The following is a 12,310-nucleotide window of genomic DNA, read 5'->3' as shown; positions in this document are numbered from 1 at the left end:
TACATGCATACGTACATACATTTAAAAAAAAATTCCTACAGTTTTTTTTTGCACAAAGCTGATCCTCAGATTCATATGGAATTGCAGGGGGCCCCTAAAAGCCAAAACAGTCTTGAAAAAGAACAAAGTTGGGAGACTCAAACTTCTCATTTTCAAAACTTACTGCAAAGCTACAGAAATCAAAATAGTTTGGTACTGAGAAGGATAGACATATAGAAAAAGATAATCTAATCAAAATAGGCAAAAAGCTTGAATAGACATATCTCTAAAGAAGATATACAAGTGGCCAACAAGGCCATGAAAAGATGCTCCACATCTGTAGTCATTAGGGATATGCAAATCAAAACCATAATGAGATACCACCTCATACCCAATAGGATGGTTACAATAAAAAATAATGTTAAGATAGCTTCAAGATGGCAGCGGAGTATGTTGTGGAGATCGCCTTCCTCCCCACAAATATATAAAAAATACATTGACATGAGGAACAGCTCCTACAGAACACCTACTGAATGCTGGCAGAAGACCTCAGACTTCCAAAAGGCAAGAAACTCCCCACATACCTGGCCATGTGGCTGACAGGGTCTTGGTGCTCTGGCCAGGTGTCAGGCCTGAGTCTCTGAGGTGGGAGAGCCGAGTTCAGGACATTGGTCCACCAGAGACCTCCCGGCCCCATGTAATATCAAACAGCGAAAGCTCTCTCAGAGGTCTCCATCTCAAAGTGAAGACCCAGCTCCACTCAATGACCAGCAAGGTACAGTGCTGGACACCCTATGCCAAACAACTAGCAAGACAGGAACACCACCCCACCCATTAGCAGAGAGGCTACCTACAATCATAATAAGTTCACAGCACCCCAAAATACACCACCAAATGTGGTCCTGCCCACCAGAAAGACAAGATACAGCCTCATCCACCAGAACATAGGCACCAGTCCCCTCCACTAGGAACCCTACACAACCCACTGAACCAACCTTACCCACTGGGGACAGACACCAAAAACAACGGGAACTACAAACCTGCAGCCTGCAAAAAGGAGACCCCAAACACAGTAAGTTAAGCAAAATGAGAAGACAGAGAAATACACAGCAGATGAAGGAGCAAGGTAAAAAACGCACCAGGCCAAACAAGTGAAGAGGAAATAGGCAGTCTTCCTGAAAAAGAATTCAGAGTAGTGATAGTAAAGATGATCCAAACTCTTGGAAATAGAATGGAGAAAATACAAGAAATGTTTAACAAGGACCTAGAAGAACTAAAGAGCAAACAAACAATGATGAACAACACAGTAAATGAAATATAAAATTCTCTAGAAGGAATCAATAGCAGAATAACTGAGGCAAAAGAACGGATAAGTGACCTGGAAGATAAAATAGTGGAAATAACTACCGCAGGGCAGAATAAAGAAAAAAGAATGAAAAGAATTGAGGGCAGTCCCAGAGACCTCGGGGACAACATTAAACGCACCAACATTTGAATTATAGGGGTCCCAGAAGAAGAAGAGGAAAAAAAAAAGGGACTGAGAAAATATTTGAGGAGGTTGTAGTTGAAAACTTCCCTAATACGGGAAAGGATATAGTCAGTCAAGTCCAGGAAGCACAGAGCGGCCCATACAGGATAAATCCAAGGAGAAACACACCAAAACACATATTAATCAAACTATCAAAGATTACATACAAAGAAAAAATATTAAAAGCAGCAAGGGAAAAGCAACAAATAACATACAAGGGAATGCCCATAAGGTTAACAGCTGATCTTTCAGCAGAAACTCTGCAAGCCAGAAGGGAGTGGCAGGACATATTTAAAGTGCTTAAAGAGAAAAACCTACAACCAAGATCACTCTACCCAGCAAGAATCTCATTCAGATTCGACGGAGAAATTAAAACCTTTACAGACAAGCAAAAGCTAAGGGAATTCAGCACCACCAAACCAGCTTTACAACAAATGCTAAAGGAACTTCTCTAGGCAAGAAACATAAGAGAAGGAAGACACCATCAATAACAAACCCAAAACAATTAAGAAAATGGTAATAGGAACATACATATCGATGACTGCCTTAAATGTAAATGGATTAAATGCTCCAACCAAAAGACATAGACTGGCTGAATGGATACAGAAACAAGACCCATATATATGCTGTCTACAAGAGACCCACTACAGACCTAGGGACACATACAGACTGAAAGTGGGGGGATGGAAAAAGATACTCCATGCAAATGGAAATCAAAAGAAAGCTGGAGTAGCAATTCTCATATCAGACAAAATAGACTTTAAAACAAAGACTTACAAGAGACAAAGAAGGACACTACATAATGATCAAGGGATCAATCCAAGAAGAAGATATAACAATTGTAAATATTTATGCACCCAACATAGGAGCGCCTCAATACATAAGGCAAATGCTAACGGCCATAAAAGGGGAAATCAACAGTAACACAATCATAATAGGGGACTTTAACACCCCACTTTCACCAATGGACAGATCATCCAAAATGAAAATAAATAAGGAAACACAAGCTTTAAATGATACATTAAACAAGAGGGACTTAATTGATATTTATAGGACATTCCATCCCAAATCAACAGAATACACTTTCTTCTCAAGTGCTCATGGAACATTCTCCAGGATAGGTCATATCTTGGGTCACAAATCAAGCCTTGGTAAATTTAAGTGAAATTGTATGAAGTTTCTTTTCCAACCACAACGCTATGAGACTAGATATCAATTACAGGAAAAAATCTGTGAAAAATACAAACACATGGAGGCTAAACAATACACTACTTAATAACCAAGAGATCACTGAAGAAATCAAAGAGGAAATCAAAAAATACCTAGAAACAAATGACAATGAAAACATGATGACCCAAAACCTATGGGGTGCAGCAAAAGCAGTTCTAAGAGGGAAGTTTATAGCAATACAGTCCTACCTCAAGAAACAAGAAACATCTCAGATAAACAACCTAACGTTACACCTAAAGCAATTAGAGAAAGAAGAACAAAAAAAACCCCAAAGTTAGCAGAAGGAAAGATCATAAAGATCAGATCAGAAATAAGTGAAAAAGAAATGAAGGAAACAGTAGCTAAGATCAATAAAACTAAAAGCTGATTCTTTGAGAAGATAAACAAAATTGATAAACCACTAGCCAGACTCATCAGAAAAAGGAGAAGACTCAAATCAATAGAATTAGAAACGAAAAAGGAGAAGTAACAACTGACACTGCAGAAATAGAAAGGATCATGAGAGATTACTACAAGCAACTCTGTGCCAATAAAATGGACAACCTGGAAGAAATGGACAAATTTTTAGAAAAGCACAGCCTCCCGAGACTGAACCAGGAAGAAATAGAAAATATGAACAGACCAATCACAAGCACTGAAATAGAAACTGTGATTAAAAATCTTCCAACAAACAAAAGCCCAGGACCAGATGGATTCACAGGCAAATTCTATCAAACATTTAGAGAAGAGCTAACACCTATCCTTCTCAAACTCTTCCAAAATATAGCAGAGGGAGGAACACTCCCAAACACTTTCTACGAGGCCACCATCACCCTGATACCAAAACCAGACAAAGATGTCACAGAAAAAAGAAAACTACAGGCCAATATCACTGATGAACATAGATGCACAAATCCTCAATGAAATACTAGCAAACACAGAAGCCAACAGCACACTAAAAGGATCATAACACCATGATCAAGTGGGGTTTATTCCAGGAATGCAAGGATTCTTCAATATACACAAATCAATCAATGTGATAAACCATATTAACAAATGGAAGGAGAAAGACCATATGATGAGCTCAATAGATGTAGAAAAAGCTTTTGACAAAATTCAACACCCATTTATGATAAAAACTCTCCAGAAAGTAGGCATAGAGGGAACTTACCTCAACATAATAAAGGCCATATATGACAAACGCACAGCCAACATTATTCTTTTTTTTTTTTTTTTTTTTGCGATATGCGGGCCTCTCACAGTTGTGGCCTCTCCCGTTGCAGAGCACAGGCTCCAGACGTGCAGACTCAGCAGCCGTGGCTCACAGGCCCAGCCGCTTCCCAGCATGTGGGATCCTCCCGGACCGGGGCACGAACCCATGTCCCCTGCATTGGCAGGCGGACTCTCAACCACTGCGCCACAAGGGAAGCCCCAACATTATTCTTAATGGTGAAAAACTGAAACCATTTCCACTAAGATCAGGAACAAGACAAGGTTGCCCACTCTCACCACTATTATTCAACATAGTTTTGGAAGTTTTAGCCCCAGCAATCAGAAGAAAAAGAAATAAAAGGAATCCAAATCGGAAAAGAAGAAGTAAAACTGTCACTGTTTGCAGTTGACATGATACTATACGTAGAGAATCCCAAACATGCTACCAGAAAACTACTAGAGCTAATCAATGGATTGGGTGAAGTAGCAGGGTATAAAATTAATGCACAGAAATCTCTTGCATTCCTATACACTAATGATGAAAAATCTGAAGGAGAAATTAAGGAAACACTCACATTTACCATTGCAACAAAAAGAATAAAATACCTAGGAATAAACCTACCTAAGGAGACAAAAGACCTGTATGCAGAAAACTATAAGACACTGATGAAAGAAATTAAAGATGATACAAACAGATGGAGAGATATACCATGTTCTTGAATTGGAAGAATCAACATTGTGAAAATGACTATACTACCCAAAGCAATCTACAGATTCAATGCAATCCCTGTCAAACTACCAATGGCATTTTTCACAGAACTAGAATAAAAAATTTCACAATTTGTATGGAAACACAAAAGACCCCAAATAGCCAAAGCAATCTAGAGAAAGAAAAACGGAGCTGGAGGAATCAGGCTCCCTGCCTTCAAACTATACTACAAAGCTACAGTAATCAAGACAGTATGGTACTGGCACAAAAACAAATATAGATCAATGGAACAGGATAGAAAGCCCAGAGATAAACCCACACACATATGGTCACCTTATCTTTGATAAAGGAGGCAAGAATATACAATGGAGAAAAGACAGCCTCCTCAATAAGCGGTGCTGGGAAAACTGTACAGCTACATGTAAAAGAATGAAATTAGAACACTCCCTAACACCATACACAAAAATAAACTCAAATGGATTAAAGACCTAAATGTAAGGCCAGACACTATAAAACTCTTAGAGGAAAACATGGGCAGAACACTCTGTGACATAAATCACAGCAGGATCCTTTATGACCCACCTCCTAGAGAAATGGAAATAAAAACAAAAAGAAACAAATGGGACCTAATGAAACCTAAAAGCTTTTGCACAGCAAAGGAAACCATAAACAAGTTGAAACGACAACCCTCAGAATGGGAGAAAGTATTTGCAAACGAAGCAGCTGACAAAGGATTAATCTCCAAAATATACAGGCAGGTCATGCAGCTCAATATCAAAAAAACAAACCAGAAATGGGCAGAAGACCTAAATAAGACATTTCTCCAAAGAAGATATACAGATTGCCAACAAACACATGAAAGGATGCTCAACATTACTAATCATTAGAGAAGTGCAAATCAGAACTACAATGAGGTATCACCTCACACCACTCAGAATGGCCATCATCAAAATATCTACAAACAATAAATGCTGGAGAGGGTGTGGAGAAAAGGGAACCCTCTTGCACTGCTGGTGGGAATGTAAATTGATACAGCCACTATGGAGAACAGTATGGAGGTTCCTTAAAAAACTAAAAATAGAACTACCATATGACCCAGCAATCCCACTACTGGGCATATACCCTGAGAAAACCATAATTCAAAAAGAGTCGGGCTTCCCTGGTGGCGCAGTGGTTGGGAGTCCGCCTGCCGATGCAGGGGACACGAGTTTGTGCCCCGGTCCGGGAAGATCCCACATGCCGCGCAGCGGCTGGGCCCGTGAGCCATGGCCACTGAGCCTGCGCATCCGGAGCCTGTGCTCCGCAACGGGAGAGGCCACAACAGTGAGAGGCCTGCGTACTGCAAAAAAAAAAAAAAAAAAAAAAAAAGAGTCATGTACCACAATGTTCATTGCAGCTCTATTTACAATAGCCAGCACGTGGAAGCAACCTAAGTGTCCATCAACAGATGAATGGATAAAGAAGATGTGGCACGAATATACAGTGGAATATTACTCAGCCATAAAATAAAATGAAATTGAGTTATTTGTAGTGAGGTGGATGGACCTAGAGTCTGTCATACAGAGTGAAGTAAGTCAGAAAAACAAATACCATATGCTAACACATATATATATGGAATCTAAAAAAATTTTAAAAAGTGGTTCTGATGAACCTAGGGGCAGGACAGGAATAAAGACGCAGACATAGAGAATGGACTTGAGGACATGGGGAAGGGGAAGGGGAAGCTGGGATGAAGTGAGAGAGTGGCATGGACATATGTACACTACCAAATGTAAAATAGACAGCTAGTGGGAAACAGCTGCATAGCACAGGGAGATCAGCTCGGTGCTTTGTGTCCACCTAGAGGGGTGGGATAGGGAGGGTGGGAGGGAGACGCAAGAGGGAGGAGTTATGGGGGTGTATGTATATGTATAACTGATTCACTTTGTTATACAGCAGAAACTAACACAATAATGTAAAGCAATTATACTTCAATAAAGATGTTAAAAAAAAGATATTATACATTAAAAAAATAATGTTGAAAAAAGAAAGTAATAGGTGTTAGCAAGGATGTGGAGAAATTGGAACTCTTGTACACTGTTGGTAGGAATGCAAAATGGTACAGCCACTCTGGAAAACAGTTTGGCAGTTCCTCAAAAAATTAAAAATAGTGGGAATTCCCTGATGGTCCAGTGGTTAGGACTCCGTGCTTCCACTGCAGGGGGCCCAGATTCTATCCCTGGTTGAGGAGCTAAGATCCTGCAAGCTGTGCAGCATGACCAATTTAAAAATTAAAAATAGAATTACCATGTTAAGCAGCAAATCCAGCTTGAGGTATATACTCAAACGAATTGGAAGCAGGTCTTAAAGAGGTATTTATACACCTATGTTCATAGCAGCATTACTCACAATAGCTAAAACGTGGAAGCAACCAGTGTCCATTAGTGGATGAATGGATAAGCAAAATGTGGTCTGTACAAACAGTGGAATATCATTCAGCCTTAAAAAGGAAGGAATTTCTGCAACATGCTACAACATGAGTGAACCCTGACTATGCTAAGTGGGATAAGCCAGTCATAAAAAGGCAGTTTAAACATGGGTACTAATGAATGCACATGGTTAGACTTAAAAAACATTATTGAGGGTTTTTAAAAAATAAGCATGGTCTAAAATGATCTATTCATTGTTGATCTTAAATATTTAATCTTGCTGGTCCATGTTCTGTAATTTTCTATACATTTGAAATGTTTTATAGTTAACTTTTAGAAGAGAAATAGGTAGTTATGCCCTCTGGCTATAGATTGTTCCGTGGTGCCATTGCTGTGGAAGGCAGGTAGATCAGGTCTGTAGTCTAACAAAGGTAAGTCATTTTGGTGGGGAAGAGATGCTCATGCTGGGAACTGCAAATGTGCCTCTAGGAGACTAAACAGCTGCCAGAGCATTGTTGGGTCCATGCTTTTGATTCAGAGACAAAACATCCTAAAAATGGGGACATATTACTACCTGCTCTGTGTTCCTGCCTGTGAACCATGATGCCTCTGACATTTCATCCTCTATCACGGGCAGTCAGAAAACTGGGAGTGCCTTGGCATTGTCTCAGGTTTGAAAGAATTTTGCTTTCCAGCTTTAGACTGTGATGTTGTTCGGCTCTCTCAGAATTCGGTTCTTGTGGTTGATTGCTATTAGGTGTTGTATACTGTAGAAATAAACTTAATAGCATCAAGTCTGCCCCTTCTCCAGGGAAACATTTAAATTCCCCTGCCAAGAGTAGTGTTGACAGAGAGGTATCTATGTGGAAATGTAGTATCACTGCGTTACAAGATGGAAACCCACTCTTTCCTTCTCCAGCAGACTAAGAAAAGTTCACATAGCATTCCTATTTTTTTCAGAACTCACAATACTTTATATGCACCAGAAATGCTAGCCAAAATGGCAGAACCTTTTACGAGGGTTCTAGATATGCTTGAAGTGGAAAAATCTGCTATTTTAGGTAAGAAATGTAACCTTTTTTTTTTCTTGAAGTTTTCTATACCTTTGTATGCCTTTATTTTTCTATACCTTATCTCTAATGCAGCTTCAGTGTGCCTTGTGTCACCTTCTCCTCACCTGGCACTACCTTGACCACCTGTTTGTTCAGAAATGCATGTATGGAGTTCCTACAGGCTCTCTAGGAACAAGTGTGTTTACTTCATTATCTTATCATGCAGAGAAGGTCTTCAGAAGCACACACACCCCATGTTAACCCCTCCTTCACTTTAGCTGCCGGCTGGTAGTAGGTGTTAGAGCCTTTAGATGATAAATAAACCATGCTTTTTGACCTGAAAGATATTAGCATACTTTCCTGCCTTCTGTATATGGGGGGGAAAGTATTCAAACAATTACGCTTAAATAGCTTTAATCAGTAAAATATTATGTATGTTATCACTTTTCTAAGGAATAGTTTCTGAACCAAGTTTCCCAATTTTTACCTTGATCAGAATGTAGCTTTAACTCATTTCTCCCATTAGCAAATAACTTCACGATCATAATTGTGATACGTGCTGTGAAGGCAAGTGACTGTGGGAGTGTTTATTGGGAGACCTGACCCAGTCTTGGAGTGGAGTCACAGACTGCCTCCCAGTGGAGACTTGAAGGATGAACAGGGGCCAACCCGGCTGGGGGCAAAAGGAGATGCTGAACATTCTAGGCAGACAGAATGGCAGGTGCAAGATCCCGAGGCATACAGCAAAGAGCTTGATATGTCCAGGGAATAGGAAGGTGACTTGTGTGGCTGGAACACAGAGGGCAAGGCAGTTGGTTAGAAGTTAGAGCTAGAGGACTTCTCTGGTGGTGCAGCGGTTAAGAATCCGCCTGCCAATGCAGGGGACACAGGTTCGAGCCCTGGTCCGGGAAGATCCCACATGCCGCAGAGCAACGAAGCCCGTGCACCACAACTACTGAGCCTGCACAGCACAACTACTGAGGCTGCGTGCCACAACAGCTGAAGCCTGCACACCTAGAGCCTATGTTCTACAACAAGAGAAGCCACCGCAACGAGAAGCCTGCGCACCACAAAGAGCAGCACCCGCTCGCTGCAACTAGAGAAAGCCTGCGCGCAGCCAAAAATAAAAAATAAATAAGTAAATAAATTTATTTTTTAAAAAAAAGAAGAAGTTAGAGCTAGAGACACCAGCTAAACCTTGTGCCTATCTCTGGAGCTTCAGGCTGGCTTACCATCACAGCCCTGACAGTGTGTTTTTGCCCCGGCTATCACCTCTGCCTGGGCCTGGCCATGATTAAGCAATCTAGTGAGCATGCCTCAGCTATGACTTAATGAAAAGAAGACTGTTAGCTTGTCTTTCCAGGGCCCATGGCTATCTCTCTTGGCCTAAATGGTCCTGGGCCATTTCCTTTGGCACCACTACACTTAAGCTCCCTTTTGGAGACACCAGTAAAAATGAAACATCCAAAAAATGTCTTGTTATTAATATAAAAATTAGGTGTTGCTTCACCACCCGTTACCCTCCTGCCCCCCCTTCAGTTATTCATATTAAGCCAGGAACTGCTGCTGTAGAAATTGTATGACCAACCAAAACATACTAGAATGGATAAACAGTTCCCTCTGGCAGCTTCCAGCCAGGAGCAAGACTGGAAACAAAATTGCCTCTGATTAGAACTATAGATCTTTTAAGGCAATTGTTATACTGAGATAAGTGGGTTTCATTTTTATCTGCTATACACCTTGGGCTTTTGCATAAAATTTTGCTTGAAAAAGAGGTTCTGTGACAAAAAGGAAGCAGGGGACATTCCCAGTACTTTATGGAGAGATCATTTTGGGCTATCATTGTGTGTTTTGGTACAAGTTCCATCTGGAGAAACCCAGGCAAAAGTTAGAGTACTCAAACCTGGACACTTAAATAGCTTTCGCCTTTCCCTGCAAATGCAGTGTAGCAGTCACTTTAGGGAAGCTGTTAGCACTTCCAGCTGGTAGAAGACTTGGTCAGCTGCTTTGCATTTATAGCACCCCGCCCCCCAAACCACCTCTGCCTATGGGAGGGTGTTGGCAGGTTGAGACCCTCAGCAGAGGAGCAGCAGGTTCCTGATTCATTTTTGTCTGTAGGATTACCTCAGCCTCTCTTGGAACTGAATGACTCTCCTGTCTACAAAACTGTCTTAGAAAGAATGCAGCGTTTCTTCTGCACCCTCTATGAAAACTGGTAAGGAACCAATGCTGCCTTTTCATATTCTCCTCCTAGACATGCATTGTATAGGATGGCCTTGGGTTGGACATCTGATCTAGAATTCTAGTGTACAGGTAATGTGAGGAAAGAATTTGACAGGAAACTAATGATTCTAGTGTCAAATCAAAATGAACAGGCTTGTTTCCTGCAATTTTTATTTTAATTGTCACATGTGCCTTTAAGTCCTAGCCATGACTTGATATTTTAATGCCCAACTTGTCTGTTTCCAGGGCATAAAGTGATGAGACCAAAGTAGAAGTTACAGTGATGGGGATGCATTTTCTCAGACCCCTCACTCTCATAGCCCACTATTCATGGGCACTGGGAGATAGCTGGCCATATTTTGTCTTGAGGTCCTGGTTGTGGCATGGGGGTTGTAACTGGCCCTTCTGTACACCAACATCCCCAGGGCACTGGTCTCGCTAACACAGTGCTCTAGTCAGCCAACTAACAAAAGATTCTCCATTGTAAATCCATATTACTTACAAAGTAATGAGAGGCTACTGTTGATCTTGGGTACCGACATCTGTCTTTTAAAAGATGCTGAATCTGGTTTCAAGAAGTTTCCTTAAACGTTGGGGCGGGGGGGCGGGTGGCTGTTATTTTCCTTTCTGATAGAAGAGGCGGGGGGGGCGTGGCTGTTATTTTCCCTTCTGATAGAAGACTAAGTCCACATCTTCGAAGTATACTGATTAAGCTAAAGTTCTCTTAAAAAGAAAATACAATTAATTGCTTTTCTAGCCGAGAAGTCTTCTTGTAGACTAGAAATTCCCAAGGCAGTCAGGGCTGGCGATAACAGATGATGGATTTGATGTTGTTCGTGATTTTCCCTTACAGTTTCCATATCCTAGGGAAGGCAGGCCCTTCCATGCAGCAGGACTTCTACACTGTGGAGCACCTGGCCACCCAGCTCCTCAGCTCTGCCTTCGTCAACTTGAACAATATTCCTGACTACCGACTCAGACCCATGCTTCATATCCTTTCAAAAGTCCCTAGATAACCCAAAGGGCCAGAAGATTGAAGACAGGAACAGTTCAGAAGCACCAGAGGAGGCAGAGCTGAGCTATATGAAATAGATGGAAACATTTCTGACAGAATATAGTAACCACATTAGAAAGACAAGAAGATTGAAGTAAATAAAAGGAAAAACCTGAAAGCAGTCCACGGGGTGTTGAAAGCTCTTTCTCCTTAGGAGAAATTCTTAACATCCCATTTCTTGGAAAGATGAAAAATGAAGCTTTTATCCCTTTTCTGTACTTTGTCAGGTGCTTCTCTTTGAAGAAGCACTCTCATACTGCATTCTCATTCAGACTCTTTGTTTTTGTTTGGGGGAGTATCGTTCTTCCCTGAAAGTTACATTGTAAGGAGAGTTTATTACAATTCCAGCCTGGCAGGGGAGTGGTGCTTTAGAACGACGGGCGTGCGCTCGTGTGCTAAAGCTTCTTAACCTACCGCGGCATGGGTCTTTGTGAAGCCTCTGGTGCTCTTCTGTCCCCCGGAGCACTACGAAGCCCTGGTGTCTCCCATCCTTGGACCTCTTTTCACCTACCTTCACATGGTAAGAGATCGGCCAGGAAAGGGTGGCAAAGAGGCCTCTTAGAGTGGGTGGCCTCTCATGAGTCTCACAAGTCAAGAGCTCCTGAAAGCATCGTCTCCTAGCCCTGCCAGGATGGCTGCCCAGCCGCTCCATCCTGTGGAGCAGCCCCCCTGAAGAACTAAACTGGTTCCATTGCCTGCAAAGCACCTGCAGACTCAGATTCTACTCCTATCCTCCTGTTAACTGAGGAGAGGTGATCAGGGGAGTGCTTTTCCTGGGTCTCTTTCCCTGACTCTGGAATTAAGCAGGGGGACCAGCTGGGCAGAGAATAGGTGTGTCCAGAGAGACTCAGGAGTTCTGAAATGTCATTGATCCTTTCCAAGCAAAGAAGTGTTTGATATGCTGCTCTTGTCATGGGTGTGGGAGAGGTTACAGAA

The 12,310-nt window shown here is 41.6% G+C and overlaps 1 protein-coding gene across 1 annotated transcript in view; it reads left to right on the top strand.

The window, feature by feature from the left end:
- The window catches only part of XPO5 (exportin 5), a gene marked incomplete at both ends in the record, with an annotated part of 46,904 nt that overhangs the window by 30,786 nt on the left and 3,808 nt on the right, over positions 1–12,310 (top strand). The window contains 4 exons of the mRNA XM_079713157.1: positions 8,006–8,106; positions 10,216–10,312; positions 11,174–11,324; positions 11,811–11,894. Coding sequence (XP_079569283.1) covers positions 8,006–8,106; positions 10,216–10,312; positions 11,174–11,324; positions 11,811–11,894 — 433 coding nt within the window. The remainder of the gene's footprint in view (positions 1–8,005; positions 8,107–10,215; positions 10,313–11,173; positions 11,325–11,810; positions 11,895–12,310) is intronic.

The sequence above is a fragment of the Hyperoodon ampullatus genome (genome assembly GCF_949752795.1).
Source record: "Hyperoodon ampullatus genome assembly, chromosome: 10".
Lineage (NCBI taxonomy): Eukaryota > Metazoa > Chordata > Mammalia > Artiodactyla > Ziphiidae > Hyperoodon > Hyperoodon ampullatus.
The sequence above is the reverse complement of the archived record's forward strand: the minus strand, read 5'-3'. Positions and strand labels throughout refer to the sequence as shown.